At 38.2% G+C, this 16,568-nt stretch overlaps 1 protein-coding gene across 3 annotated transcripts in view; it reads right to left on the bottom strand.

The window, feature by feature from the left end:
• Window positions 1-257: 257 nt before the first annotated feature.
• KCTD3 (potassium channel tetramerization domain containing 3) overlaps window positions 258-16,568 on the bottom strand; it is a 68,185-nt gene continuing 51,874 nt past the window's right edge. For 2 of the 3 annotated variants that reach the window (XM_082834449.1, XM_082834451.1), the window contains exons 15-18: window positions 7,446-7,542; window positions 3,963-4,147; window positions 3,745-3,883; window positions 258-3,002 (exon numbers count right to left, since the gene is read on the bottom strand). In XM_082834449.1, coding sequence (XP_082690575.1) covers window positions 2,441-3,002; window positions 3,745-3,883; window positions 3,963-4,147; window positions 7,446-7,542 — 983 coding nt within the window. In that variant the 3' untranslated portion in view covers window positions 258-2,440. The remainder of the gene's footprint in view (window positions 3,003-3,744; window positions 3,884-3,962; window positions 4,148-7,445; window positions 7,543-16,568) is intronic. The other variant, XM_082834450.1, reaches the window with a different exon arrangement.

Here is a 16,568-nt window from a genome sequence, read left to right as displayed (position 1 = left end):
CTACGGAGTTACGGCTTTTGCCCTGTGACTGGTGAGTGTGGGACCTTGTGTGCACCCTCCAAGAGTGGAGTGCCTATTTCCCCCAGTCCTGTGGAGCTCCTGCAGTCAAGCCCCACAGGCCTTCAAAGGCAAATGCTCTAGAGGTTCCTCCTCCCAATGACTGACCCCTAGACTGGGGAGCCTGGCGTGGGGCTCAGAGCTCTCATTCCTGCAGGAGAAGTTCTGTGATATAATTATTCTCCAGTTTGTGGGTTGTCCACCTGGGTGGTATGGGATTTGATTATACTGTGAGTGCACCCCTCCTACTGTCTCATGATTGCTTCTTTATGTCTGGATGTAGAATTTTGGGCGGGGTTGGGGGGAGATTCTAGTCTTTTTTACTGATGTTTTTTCAGCAGTTAATTAGTTGTGATTTTGGTGTGCCCAGGAGGTGAGGGTGAGCTAAAGGTCCTCCAACTCCACCATCTTGTCTGAAATTCTCTGTTCACGGTTCTGGAGGCTGTAAGTCTGAAATCGAGGTGCTGTCAGGGTTGGCTTCTGGTGAGAGTGCTCTTGTAGGTGGCCATCTTCTGAGTCCTCACATGGCCTTTCTTCTAAAATCTGCCTCTTCTTCCTTACAATGATGGACAGTGTTAAAGATGTTCCTGTTCTCGAAGTTCACAGCACAGATGAGGAAGAGGAGGTTGTGGCGTGCAGGTGGCTGTGGAGGTTTTTTTCCCCTTTCAGTCTCAAACACTCTAATAAGGTAATTATTATCCCTGCTATGCCTAAGTTTTTTCATTATAATCTGCTCAAGGTTACAAGTTAAGTGCCAGAGTAGACTCAAGTTCCTGCTATAACATCAAGGTTCAAGCTCTTGTTAAGTGAAAGAGAAAAGATTTGCAGTATAATGCAAATATAGTACGGAATAATGGTATAGTGAATTGCCTTTTTATAAGATTTTACTACATAATTCTTTAAAAGAAACTTCCAGTGGCCTTTTACTCTTGGAAAAGGTTGGGTAAAAACAATCAATTTGTAACGTTTTCTTACTTGCCCACCTAACTTTAACATGAGTATCATAATGAGAAAGAAGGGTGTAAGAGATAATTACAATCCTTAGTAATAATGAAATTATGCTTTGCCTAACAATATTTCCCCTCATTGGTAATACAAGTTAGTTTGTTTTAATACATATAAATTGCTCCCTCTTCCCTTCCCTTTTATTATGGGAAAAAGCAAAGACATGAACAAACTCACGGTAGGTGCACTTTAAACAGGATAACTGTTCCTTGAATAACTTGAAAACACAGTCTTAATCACTTTTTTTGACTTAATTGACAAATACAAGAGAATGGCTGTGAAACCACTGGCAATATAGGAAACTTATTTATTTTGACTTGATCCACTATATTTCTCAGAATGGGAATATATACACATTATTCACCAATAAATGCTTAATGCTTTAAATTTACAATTACCTTATTTGCAGAAACTTGGAAATCATTCCAATTAAATGGAAAAAAATACAAAAAGTTTTTTGTTCTTATAATTCAAAATATATTTAAAATATTTCTACAGCAGCCAAAATCTTTAACCAAAAAATTCAGAACTGCAGTCTCAAGCTTAACAAAATGGCCACATTCTAATTTAATTATCTTGATTATTAACACAGGAAAAAAATATGGTGGCTCCTAAAACAAGGCAGACTAGCAACTGGTACAGTTTTCCTTTGTGGTCACTCAAAGCTGTCTTTATTATTTTTACTTCATCTGTTCAAACACAGACAATTGCTCCAACTTTAAAGAAAGTTTAAACTTTTGACCTATTTAATATTGGTGATGCTTGCTAAGATTTAAGAACTCCAACAATGAGAATCAGAAAATGACCACAATTAAAGTAAAATTATCCTAAAGGACATCCCACTACACAGAGTAATCTGGTATTCAATAGTGTTTTTGAATTACATATTTTTTCACAAACATAGCACCTCATTAAATATCTGGTAAACCACTTTGCAATCACAATAAGGGTTGGGAGACTAAGCTCCAAAGAGAATTACGTAATTCGCTTAATATAACATTGCAAGACAAATCTCAGGCATGATCAACATTAGGAATGCAGTCTGTTGGTTCCCACACTCTAAGGGGACGCTCATCTATATGGGCACCATCTTATTAAGACATGGTACTATGCTTCCAAAATCCACAGAGTAAACACTGAAGTAGACTCCTGCTTTACAAATGATCTATTAAATGTGCCTGTAAAACTAAAAAAAAATTTCCAAAAGATCTGAAGAGATGATATGGTTATTTTATCTCCTTACCCCAGGTAATTCTGTCAAAAAGATAATGAAGTCCAATCTTAATTTGTAAAGTTTTGGTGTAAAAGCTAATGTGTTGAACTCCAGTAAAGTTTAACTCTCATCTAAATTAATGAAACTACTCATTTTGCTGAGTCTTCACAAGCTGTATTCTTGACCTGAAGAATCACTTTTTTTGTGCCGAGGAGATGGAGTAGTCTTCGTAGGAGATGGGGATGCAGTACCAGGTGAGTCAGTTCCTCCATCAGAGGTACTTGGTGAGGATGCCAGGTGGGGGACTTTCTTTCTTCCAAGGAATCCTCCTCCTTCAAATCCTCCTTTCTTCCGTAACTCCACTTTATTTTCATTTTCATCTTCTGATGACCTTTTCTTGGATTCTAGAAAACCTTCAGCTATTTTATGCACCTCCACTCCACTATCTGATTCTCTCAAACTTTTAACTTCGGTTCCAGGAGACTTTCTCTCATACACATTACATTCCCCTGTTGCCCGCTTCACTTCAGCTTGTACTGGACCCAAGTTACCATCTTCAGGGACAGCTCTTTCTACATTTCTGTTCAAGTTCACAGTCTGGAAATCCCTGTAACTGTGAAAGCTCTCAGTCCTCCTTGCTCTTGCTAACAAGGGACTTTCTCTGTAAGGCCTCATGGAACCGTAAGTAGCTGCTTCATGGATGGTTTCATGGTGCTGGAGCTGAAGACTGAAATATAGTTAATAATTACAGCTCACATTTCTTTCTGGGATTTTTCAGGGGCACATCTCATTAATTAAACTACCAGTTAAAACATATAGATTTTATAATGAATACTATATCCTTATTTACATATATAAGAATGTATTTTAAGCACGCTATATACTGTATGTGTGTGTATAAAATTAACAATGCAAACAATACACCATACACATATATTCGCAATGAAGCTAGATTTTTGAATAGCTGAAAAAAAGCTGGGGAAAACACCTTTAAAACCAATGTGGAACCAACAGTTTCAGTATTTGGCCCTTAATTCAGATTTTGGAATTTCTAAAAAATATGGTTAACTAAAACAATATACTAAGGCATTATGTACTTTTAATACGATGACAAAGTAAGATTAGACAAGATAATGTAATCATTTTTATTAATATGTCCCTAGGCAATAGGAACACCAGTTCCACATACCATCTAAGGGGACATGTGATTTTTCTAATTTCCTTTGAATGAATTCTTGATCACATAATAATTCAAATTGGCAGCAATTCACAAAATAAGTAAAAGGGCCCAAAATGGTTTTTTAATGAAAAGAAACATGCATATAGATGAGAAATTTAGTAAAAAAAAGTATGAATTTAAAATGGACTTTGAAAAATTTGGCTTTAAAGACCTATGTGGTTACAATAGAAAGAACTATGTGGTTACAATAGCTCAGCCAATATTCCCAAAGCAATCAATTCAGACCTACCTAGAATTTGATTCACGAAGACGGCTGTGCTGAACCACAGAAGTTGCTGGACTGATATTAGGAGTAGCGCAGCGAGATGTGCTCAGATCACACTGATCCAGTAATTTGAGTAGCTCCTCTTCAGTCGGACCACCTACATCTTAGGAAAACATACATCACTATAATCACTTATGTCAAAAGCCTACCCTGTGCCAAACACCTTTCCATATGGCACCTACCCTTATCCTCACTTTTGTTAACCATATCCATGGCAGTGGTCAGATCCCACATCTGAATGCTGCCATTTGTGTGGCCCGTGAACAAGTAGCGCCTTGGCCTTGAGCCCATCCTACTGGAGCCCTCACATTCTCTCACTGTAAATGAGGATATTGTAGTACAGTCAACAGCTTGGATCTCACAGATTCTGCAAAAGATATTGGACAGTTGTAAACCATGAGGAACAAATTACATTTTATAATTCAGATTTTTAAATTGTCTCTTTGCAAAGTTACAGTTGTCTCTTCCACACATATTTAAAGGAGTCAAAGAGAGTCAACAGGAATAAAATTCAAGCCTTGTATTCTCCAATATATTAATACTCAACTTTTCCAAAGCATTTTTATAGCTATCTTCATTGATTTTTTTTCATAAAAGAACCTGACAAAGAGCAATTATCCACATTTGACAAATGAGGAGACCAAGCAATAATGTCAGTAAATGATGTCCCAAAGCCATAGAAGGGTTAACAGAATTGTACTTGATTGAAACATTTATCCCAGCCTACTTCAAAACAAAGTTGAGGAGGCTTATTTAAAAAAAAAAAAGATTATTAACAATTAGCGCCAGGCAAATGCAAGGTCCGAAAATAAAGGAGGAAGAGGAAAAACAACTCATATTAATGTGAAAAACATAGGAACAGAATATGAAGCTTAGCTGAGCTTCCTAGCAGGCAGGGAAAAGGATGGTGGAGGGTAAGGGGGGAGTTCATTCCTGCAGTGCCCACATATAGCGAGTGACAGAGCCCATCCCAGTCTCATTCCCAATCTCAAGGCAAAAGCTAGTATTTCACCATTGAGTATGAGGTTTACTACAATTACTTTTGCAGATATTATTTATCAGCTTAATAAATTTGCCCTTTATTAAGTGCTAGGATTCTTCTTTAAAAATCATAAATGGTTGCTGAACTGTCAAATGTTTTTTCTGTGTTTATCAAGATGATCACTTTTCTATTTTTGTTAATGTAGTTATTTTTCAATAATATCTGAATTGACAAAATATTTTTAAAAATCTAGATTCCTGTTTAAAACTACAGTCAGCCCTCCATAATGTGGAACCCACAGACACAGAGGGCTGACTGTACTACACCAGTTTATATAAGGGACTTAAGTATCAGGGGATTGTGGTATCCACCTGCAGGGGGAAGTCCTGGATAAAGATGTCCCCCTGTAAATAATAATTAAGAAAACAGTTGCGACAGCCTCATGCAAATCAATGACGGTAAAACATGCCCTCACATCATACACAAAAATAAACTCAAAATGGCTTAAAGACCTTAAAAATAAGACATGATACCATCCCATTCCTAGAAGAGAACACAGGCTAATTAGCATTCTCTAGCATAATTCGTACCAATGTTTTCTGAAGTCAGTCTCCCAAGGCAAATAGAAATAAAAGCAAAAATAAATAAATGGGATCTAATCAAACTTACTTACAAGCTTTAGTACAGTAAAGGAAACCATAAACAAAATGAAAACACAACCTACAGACTGGGAGAAAACATTTGCAAATGATGCGACCAACAAGGGCTTAATTTCCAAAATATACAAACAGCTCATACAACTTAATACAAAAAAACAACCCAATCAAAAAATGGGCAGAAGACCAAAAAGGGAACCCTCCTACACTGATGGCAGGAATGTAAATTGGTACAGCCACTATGGAGAACAGTATGGAGGTTCCTTAAACTAAAAACAGAGTTGCCATATGATCCAGCAATCCTACTCCTGGGCATATATCCAGACAAAACTCTAATTCGAAAAGATACAAGCACCTCTATTTCACAGCATCACTATTCACAATAGCCAAGACATGGAAACAACCTAAATGTCCATCAACAGTTGAATGGATAAAGAAGATACCTGTATACAATGGAATACTACTCAGCCATAAAAAAAAGAATGAAATAATGCCATTTGTACCAACATGGATGGACACAGAGATTCTCATACTAAGTGAAGTCAAAGACAAATCTCATGTATCACTTTTATGTGGAATCTAAAATATGACACAAATGAACTTATTTATGAACTAGAAACAGGCATAGAGAACAGACTTGTGGTTGCCAAGGGACAGGAGGGATGGATTGGGAGTTTGGGATTAGCAGATGCAAACTATTATATATAGGGTGGATAAACAAGGTCCCACTGTATAGCACAGGGAACTATAGTCAGGATCCTGTGACAAACCATAGTGGAAAAGAATATGAAAAAGAATATAAGGGCCTGGACTTTAAATGAGAGAAAAAAACATTTCCAACCTGGCTCCTTGGCTTATACTATCTTTACAACTATAGCTTTTCCTCTGGAATCATAAACTTAAAAACTACATAAAACTTGTTTTATCATGCAGAAATTGTAGTTGATTGCAACACTCTGCTATTGTTGGAAGTGACAGAACAATACTTAGGGACAGAACAACACTGGAGAGGACATGAGCACTGAAGAAGAATGTGAAAGACTACATTGTTAGAGAACGCTGTTATAACAGCAGCTTCAAACCATTGGGCAGCTTCTTCACCCAACAGGGACACAAACACTAAAGCGCAGGGACGCATTTCTCCAGATACAAATTTGGCCTGTAACTACACTGTAGCTTCCTAATAACATTTTCTTAAAAAAAAAAAAAAAGTTTAGAACACAAAAATCATTTTCTGGAATCAATTCATTTAACAATCACTGATGACTACATGCAATGAACTTTGATGGAAAGAAAATTTATCATCTCAAAGACTTTATCATTAAAATATTAAGAAGTCAGCGATCACATGAAGATAATAGAGAAATTATTTAAAATGTCACTAGCATTAGTGACATTGATATAAAAATTTGTAACCTACTTAGTAACTACTAATAGGAATTTTACTTTTTTCACTTCCTTGACATGCAAAAAATTTTGTTCTTAAAGAGGAGAAATGTTACAGCACAATATGTTTGAGGCTGTAAATAATTTTAAGTGAAGTAAGATTTTAGTCAAATGAAAAAGAGGAAACTAGCTCCTATTGAGCATCAATTATAATCAGGGACTATGCAAGGTATTTTGCATGTTTTTCACTCAGTGAAATCTTGGCAAGGTAGTTAAACTTTAAAAGAAACTGAGGCTCACAGAAACAAAGTAAGTTAAGTTGAATTTACATAGCTAGTAAGAGGAAGTGCCGGAATTAGAATTTCACTTGTCTACCATCCAATTCACTGTGTATCTGTTCTACTATCATATCACTAGTCCTTCCTAAAAGTCCACAGCAGTGAAAATCATAAGTAGATTGTAGAGAATAAGCACTAAGTATACTGTATTAACTTTAAGTTAAAATGACCACAAGATAAAGAATAGACGTCTCTCTCAAAGATCTGTTTCTGATACCACTATTTATCAGTGTCAAATGACTTAACATGGTTTGCAAGACAAATGTGACTTCTGAATATAATATCTTTACAGTAAAGTGTTACCTCTTCCCAGTAGATGAGAGTCTTACAAACAGTTTGTTAGTGATGGGAACAACTTTCTGGATAAACACCTGTTGATCATCTCGCTCTCCAAAAGGCCCTTGGGTCAGAAAACAAAATGGCAAAAGTTAATTAAAACGTAACAGGTTTCATTTAAAAAAGGAACATTAATTTTGAAAAAAAAAGAATTCTTCATGCCCGTCATTGTGGCATTGCATTCCACGTCAAAATCAGACACAAAATGCAACACTACAAGCAGTTCATCTTGCATCAGAAATTTTTTAAAAAAATAACTCAAAATGGATCAGAGACCTAAATGTAAGACCAGACACTATAAAACTCTTACAGGAAAACATAGGAAGAACACACTTTGACATAAATCACAGCAAGATCTTTTTTGATCCACCTCCTAGAGTGATGGAAATAAAAAATAAATAAATAAACAAGTGGGATCTAATGAAACAAAAGCTTTTGCACAGCAAAGCAAAGGAAACTACAAACATGGATGAAAAGACAATCCTCAGAATGGGAGAAAACATTTGCAAACAAATCAACGGACAAAGGATTAATCTCCAAAATATATAAACAGCTCATGCAGTTCAATATTAAAAAAAAAAAACCCAATCCAAAAGTTGGCTGAACACCTAAACAGACATTTCTCCAAAGAAGACATACAGATGGCCAAAAAGCACATGAAAAGCTGCTCAACATGACTAATTATTAGAGAAATGCAAATCAAAACTACAGTGAGGTATCACCTCACACCAGTTAGGATGGGCATCATCAGAAAATCTACAAACAACAAATGCTGGAGAGGGTGTGCATAAAAGGGAACCCTCTTGCACTGTTGGTGGGAATGTAAACTGATACAGCCACTATGGAGAACAGTATGGAGGTTCCTTAAAAAACTACGAATCGAACTACCATACGACCCAGCAATCCTGCTACTGGGCATATACCCAGAAAAAAACATAATTCAAAAAGACACATGCACCCCATTGTTCATTGCAGCACTATTTACAATAGCCAGGTCATGGAAGAAACCTAAATGTCCATCAACAGACAAATGGATAAAGAAGATGCGGTACATATATACAACGGTATATTACTCAGCCATTAAAAGGAAGGAAATTGGGTCATTTGTAGAGATGTGGATGGACCCAGAGACTGTCACACAGAGTGAACTAAGTCAGAAGAGAAAAACAAATATCATATATTAATGCATTTATGTGGAACCTAGAAAACTGGTACAGATGAACCTGTTTGCAGGGCAGAAATTGATACACAGATGTGGAAAACAAACATATGGACACCAAGGGGGGAAGGAGGTGAGGGGGTGCTGGTGTGATGAATTGAGAGATTGGGATTGACATATATACACTAATAAGTATAAAATGTATAATAACCTGCTGGGGGGTCATTCAAGATGGCAGAGGAGTAAGACGTGGAGATCACCCTCCTCCCCACAAATACATGAGGAATACATCTACATGTGGAACAACCCCTACAGAACACCTACTGAACGCTAGCAGAAGACCTCAGACTTCCCAAAAGGCAAGAAACTCCCCACGTACCTGGGTAGGGCAAAAGAAAAAAGAAAAAACAGAGACAAAAGAATAGGGACGGGACCTGCACCAGTGGGAGGGAGCTATGAAGGAGGAAAGGTTTCCACACACTAGAAGCCCCTTCACGGGTGGAGACTGCACATGGCAGAGGGGGGAAGCTTCGGAGCCACAGAGGAGAGCACAGCAACAGTGGTGTGGAGGGCAAAGCGGAGAGATTCCTGCACAGAGGATCGGTGCCGACCAGCACTCACCAGCCCGAGAGGCTTGTCTGCTCGCCCGCCGGGGCAGGCAGCGGCTGGAAGCTGAGGCTCGGGCTTCAGTCAGATCCCAGGGAGAGGAATGGGGTTGACAAGAGTGAACACAGCCTTCCGGGGGTTAATGCACCACGGCTAGCCAGGAGGGAGTCCGGGAAAAAGTCTGGAGCTGCCAAAGAGGCAAGAGGCTTTTTCTTGCCTCTTTGTTTCCTGGTGCGCAAGGAGAGGGGATTAACAGCGCTGCCTAAATGAGCTCCAGAAACGGGTGTGAGCCGTGGCTATCAGCGTGGAAACCAGAGACGGGCATGAAATGCTAAGGCTGCTGCTGCAGCCACCAAGAAGCACAGGTCACTATACACGCCTCCCCTAACGGGAGCCTGCGCAGCCCGCCACTGCCAGCATCCCATGCTGCAGGGACAACTTCCCCGGGAGAACACACGGCATGCCTCAGGCTCGTGCAACGTCACGCTAGCCTCTGCCGCCGCAGGCTTGCCCCACACTCCATACCCCCCCTCCCCCGGCCTGAGTGAGCCAGAGCCTCCGAATCAGCTGCTCCTTTAACCCCGTCCTGTCTGAGCGAAGAACAGACGCCCTCAGGCGACCTACACGCAGAGGTGGGGCCAAAACCAAAGCTGAGCCCCAGGAGCTGTGCAAACAAAGAAGAGAAAGGGAAATCTCTCCCAGCAGCCTCAGGAGCAGCGGATTAAATCTCCACAATCAACGTGATGTACCTGCATCTGTGGGATACCCAAATAGACAACGAATCATCACAAAATGAGGGGGTGGACTTTGGGAGCAACGATATATATTTTTTCCCTTTTTCTCTTTTTCTGAGTGTGTATGTGTATGCTTCTGTGTGTGATTTTGTCTGTATAGCTTTGCTTTTACAATTTGTGCCAGGGTTCTGTCTGTCCTTATTTATTTTTTTAGTATAGTTTTTAGCGCTTCTCATCATTGGTGGGTTTCTGTTTTGGTTTGGCTGCTCTCTTCTTTCTGTTTTTTTAAATTACTTTTTAATTTTTTAATCATTTTTTTAAATAACTTTATTTTATTTTGTTTATTTATTTATTTTCTTTCTTTTTTTTCTCCCTTTTATTCTGAGCCATGTAGATGACAGGGTCTTGGTGCTCTGGTCAGGTGTCAGGCCTGTGCCTATGAGATGGGAGAGCTGAGTTCCAGACACTGGTCCACCAGAGACCTCCTGGCTCCATGTACTATCTAATGGCGAACACCTCCCATAGATCTCCGTCACAATGCCAAGACCCAGCTCCACGCAACGACCTACAAGCTACAGTGCAGGACACGCTATGCCAAACAACTAGCAAGACAGGAACACAACCCCACCCACTAGCAGAAAGGCTGCCTAAAATCAAAATAAGGTCACAGACACCACAAAAAACACCAACGGATGCGGACCTGCCCACCAGAAAGACAAGATCCAGCCTCACCCACCAGAACACAGGCACTAGTCCCCTCCACCAGGAAGCCTACACAACCCACTGAAACCACCTTTGCCACTGGGGACAGACACCAAAAACAGGAACTACGAACCTACAGCCTGCGAAAAGGAGACCCGAAACACAGTGAGTTAAGCAAAATGAGAAGACAGAAAAACACACCACAGATGAAGAAGGTAAAAACCCACCAGACCAAACAAATGAAGAGGAAACAGGCAGTCTACCTGAAGAAGAATTCAGAATAATGATAGTAAAGATGATCCAAAATCTCGTGAACAGAACTAAAGAGCAAACAAACAATGATGAACAACACAATAAATGAAATTAAAAATTCTCTAGACGGAAACAATAGTAGAATAACTGAGGTAGATATTCCAGATAAGTTACCTGAAAGATAAAATTGTGGAAATAACTACTGCAGAGCAGAATAAAGAAAAAAGAATGAAAAGAATTGAGGGCAGTCTCACAGACCTCTGGGACAACATTAAATGCACCAACATTCAAATTATAGAGGTCCTAGAAGAATAAGAGGAAAAGAAAGGGACTGAGAAAATATTTGAACAGATTATAGTTGAAAACTTCCCTAATATGGGAAAGGAAATAGTTAATCAAGTCCAGGAAGCAGAGAGAGTCCCATACAGGATAAATCCAAGGAGAAACATACAAAGACACATATTGATCAAACTATCAAAAATTAAATACAAAGAAAAAATATTAAAAGCAGCAAGGGGAAAACAACAAATAACATACAAGGCAATCCCCATAAGGTTAACAGCTGATCTTTCAGCAGAAACTCTGCAAGCCAGAAGGGAGTGGCAGGACACATTTAAAGTGATGAAAGGGGAAAACCTACAATGAAGATCACTCTACCCAGCAAGGATCTCATTCAGATTCAATGGAAAATTAAAACCTTTACAGACAAGCAAAAGCTAAGAGAATTAAGCACCACCAAACCAGCTTTTCAACAAATGCTAAAGGAACTTCTCTAGGCAGGAAACAGAAGAGAAGGAAAAGACCTACAATAACACACCCAAAACAATTAAGAAAATGGTAATAGGAACATACATATCGATAATTAACTTAAACATAAACGGATTAAATGCTCCAACCAAAAGACTTAGACTGGCTGAATGGATACAAAAACAAGACCCATATATGTGCTGTCTACAAGAGACCCACTACAGACCTAAGGACGCATACAGACTGAAAGTGAGGGTTTGGAAAAAGACATTCCACACAAATGGAAATCAAAAGAAAGCTGGAGTAGCAATTCTCGTATCAGACAAAATAGACTTTAAAACAAAGACTATTACAAGAGACAAAGAAGGACACTACATAATGATAAAGGGATCAATCCAAGAAGAAGATATAACAATGGTAAATATTTATGCACCCAACATAGGAGCACCTCAATACATAAGGCAAATACTAACAGCCATAAAAGGGGAAATTGACAGTAACACAATCATAGTAGGGGACTTTAGCACCCCACTTTCACCAATGGACAGATCATCAAAATGAAAATAAATAAGGAAACACAAGCTTTAAATGATACATGAAATAAGATGGACTTAACTGATATTTATAGGACACTCCATCCAAAAACAACAGAATACACTTTCTTCTCAAGTGCTCATGGAACATTCTCAAGGATAGATCATACCTTGGCTCACAAATCAAGCCTTGGTAAATTTAAGAAAATTGAAATTGTATCAAGTATCTTTTCCGACCACAACGCTATGAGACTAGCTATCAATTACAGGAAAAAATCTGTAAGAAATACAAACACATGGAGGCTAAATAACACACTACTTAATAACCAAGAGATCACTGAAGAAATCAAAGAGGAAATCAAAAACTACCAGGAAACAAATGACAATGAAAACACGGCGACCCAAAACATATTGGATGCAGCAAAAGCAGTTCTAAGAGGAAAGTTTATAGCAATACAATCCTACCTTAAGAAACAAGAAACATCTCAAATAATCAACCTAACCTTACACCTAAAACAATTATAGAAAGAAGAACAAAAAAACCCCTAAGTTAGCAGAAGGAAAGAAATCATAAATATCAGATCAGAAATAAGTGAAAAAGAAATGAAGGAAACAATAGCAAAGATCAAAAAAACTAAAACCTGCTTCTTTGAGAAGATGAACAAAATTGATAAACCATCAGCCAGACTCATGAAGCAAAAAAGGGAGAAGCCTCAAATCAGTCCAATTAGAAATGAAAAAGAAGTAACAACTGACACTGCAGAAATACAAAGGATCATAAGAGATTACTACAGGCAACTATATGCCAATAAAATGGACAACCTGGAAGAATTGGACAAATTCTTAGAAAAGCACAACCAGGAAGAAACAGAAAATATAAACAGACGAATCACAAGCACTGAAATTGAAACTGTGATTAAAAACTATCCAACAAACAAAAGCCCAGGACCAGATGGCTTCACAGGCAAATTCTATCAAACATTTATAGACAAGCTAACATCTACCCTTCTCAAACTCTTCCAATATACAGCAGAGGGAGGAACACTCCCAAACTCATTCTACAAGGCCATCAACCAGACACCCAAAACAGACAAAGATGTCACAAAGAAAACTACAGGCCAATATCACGGATGAACATAGATACAGAAATCCTCAACAAAATACTAGCAAACAGAATCCAACAGCACATTAAAAGGATCATACACCATGATCGAGTGGGGTTTATCACATGAATGCAAGGATTCTTCAATATAACAAACCAATTAATGTGATACACCACATTAACAAACTGAAGAATAAAAACCACATGGTATCTCAATAGATGCAGAGAAAGCTTTCGACAAAATTCAACGCCCATTTATGATAAAAACCCTCCAGAAAGTAGGCATAGAGGGAACTTACCTCAATATAATAAAAGCCGTATATGACAAACCCACAGCTAACATCATCCTCAATGGTGAAAAACAGAAACCATTTCCACTAAGATCAGGAACAAGACAAGGTTGCCCACTCTCACCACTATTATTCAACATTGTTTTGGAAGTTTTAGCCACAGCAATCAGAGAAGAAAAGGAAATAAAAGGAATCCAAATCGGAAAAGAAGAAGTAAAGCTGTCACTTTTTACAGATGACATGATACTATACATAGAGAATCCTAAAGATGCTACCAGTAAACTACTAGAGCTAATCAATGAATTTGGTAAAGTAGCAGGATACAAAATTAATGCACAGAAATCTCTTGCATTCCTATACACTAATGATGAAAAATCTGAAAGAAAATTAAGGGAATACTACCATTTACCACTGCAACAAAAAGAATAAATTATCTAGGAATAAACCTACCTAAGGAGACAAAAGACCTGTATGCAGAAAACTATAAGACACTGATGAAAGAAATTAAAGATGATATAAACAGATGGAGAGATATACCATGTTCTTGGATTGGAAGAATCAACATTGTGAAAATGACTATACCACCCAAAGCAATCTAGGGATTCAATGCAATACCTATCAAACTACCACTGGCATTTTTCACAGAAGTAGAACAAAAAACTTCACAATTTGTAATGAAAACACAGAAGACCACGAATAGCCAAAACAATCTTGAGAAAGAAAAACGGAGCTGGAGCAATCAGGCTCCCTGACTTCAGACTATATTACAAAGCTACAGTAATGAAGGCAATATGGTACTGGCACAAAAAAAGAAAGATAAATCAATGGAACAGGATAGAAAGCCCAGAGATAAACCCATGCACATATGGTCACCTTATCTTTGATAAAGGAGGGAAGAATATACAATGGAGAAAAGACAGCCTTTTTAATAAGTGGTGCTGGGAAAACTGGACAGCTACATGTAAAAGAATGAAACTAGAACACTCCCTAACACCATACATAAAGATAAACTCAAAATGGATTAAAAACCTAAGTGTAAGGCCAGACACTATAAAACTCGTAGAGGAAAACATAGGCAGAACACTCTATGACATAAATCACAGCAAGATCCTTTTGGACTCACCTCCTCGAGAAATGTAAATAAAAACAAAAAGAAAGAAATGGGACCTAATGAAACTTAAAAGCTTTTGCACAGCAAAGGAAACCATAAACAAGACGAAAAGACAACCCTCAGGGCCTCCCTGGTGGCGTGGTGGTTAAGAGTCCGCCTGCCAATGCAGGGGACATGGGTTCATGCCCTGACCCGGGAAGATCCCACATGCCGCAGAGCGGGTAGGCCTGTGAGCCATGGCCACTGAGTCTGCGCATCCGGAGCCTGTGCTCTGCAACGGGAGAGGCCACAACAGTGAGAGGCCTGTGTACCGCAAAAAAAAAAAAAAAAAAAAAAAGACAACCCTCAGAATGGGAGAAAATATTTGCAAATGAAGCAACTGACAAAGGATTAATCTCCAAAATTTACAAGCAGCTCATGCAGCTCAATATCAAAAAAAACAAACAACCCAATCCAAAAATCGGCAGAAGACCTAAATAGACATTTCTCCAAAGAAGATATACAGATTGCCAACAAACACATGAAAGAACGGTCAACGTCATTAATCATTAGAGAAATGCAAATCAAAACCACAATGAGTTATCACCTCACACCAGTCAGAATGGCCATCATGAAAATCTACAAATAAATGCTGGAGAGGGTGTGGAGAAAAGGGAACCCTCTTGCACTGTTGGTGGGAATGTAAATTGGTACAGCCACTATGGAGAACAGCATGGAGGTTCCTTAAAAAACCAAAAACAGAACTACCATATGACCCAGCAATCCCACTACTGGGCATATACCCTGAGAAAACCATAATTCAAAAAGAGTCATGTACCACAATGTTCACTGCAGCTCTATTTACAATAACCAGGACATGGAAGGAACCTAAGTGTCCATCAACAGATGAATGGATAAAGAAGATGTGGCACATATACACAATGGAATATTACTCAGCCATAAAAAGAAAATAAATTGAGTTATTTGTAGTGAGGTGGATGGACCTAGAGTCTGTCATACAGAGTGAAGTAAGTCAGAAAGAGAAAAACAAATACCGTATGCTAACACATAGATATGGAAACTAAAAAACAAACAAAACTGGTTATGAAGAACCTAGGGGCAGGACAGGAATAAAGACGCAGACCTACTACAGCATGTACTTAAGGATATGGGGAGGGAGAAGGGTAAGATGGGACAAAGTGAGAGAGTGGCATGGACATATATACACTACCAAATGTAAAATACACTACCAAATGTAAAATGTATACACTACCAAATGTAAAATGTATACACTACCAAATGTAAAATGGACATATATACACTACCAAAAAAAGTGGGAAGCAGCAGCATAGCACAGGGAGATCAGTTTGGTGCATTTTGACCACCTAGAGGGGTGGGATAGGGAAGGTGGGAGGGAGGGAGACCCAAGAGGGAAGAGATTTGGAGATATATGTATATGTATAGCTGATTCACTTTGTTATAAAGCAAAAACTAACATACCACTGTAAAGCAATTATACTCCAATAAAGATGTTAAAAAAAACCTGCTGTATAAAAAAATAATTCAAAAATTCATAAAAAATTTTATATAACTTTTCAAAATTATATTTTATGCACTAAGACTGTAAAAACTGAAGGCTTGAGACTATACATTAAGAGTACTAGAAGGAGACCTGTTAAAATAGAAGCTCTACATTTACTATCTTTCAGAATGTGCTCAGTTTCTTATCACTTCAAGAAAGGGATGTATAAATGAAGTTACTTTATGTATTGGTGTTACTTTTTTTGAAAACTTAACATGCAAAATCTTAAAAAATAAAGTACAACTTCATTAAGTAGAATTTCATTTATCAGAGCCTGGTGTACCCTTCAAGGA

This window comes from Leucopleurus acutus (assembly GCF_964270905.1).
Source record: "Leucopleurus acutus genome assembly, chromosome: 2".
Taxonomy (NCBI): Eukaryota; Metazoa; Chordata; class Mammalia; order Artiodactyla; family Delphinidae; genus Leucopleurus; species Leucopleurus acutus.
Note: the sequence above shows the minus strand (reverse complement) of the source record. Positions and strands in the feature narration are given on the sequence as shown.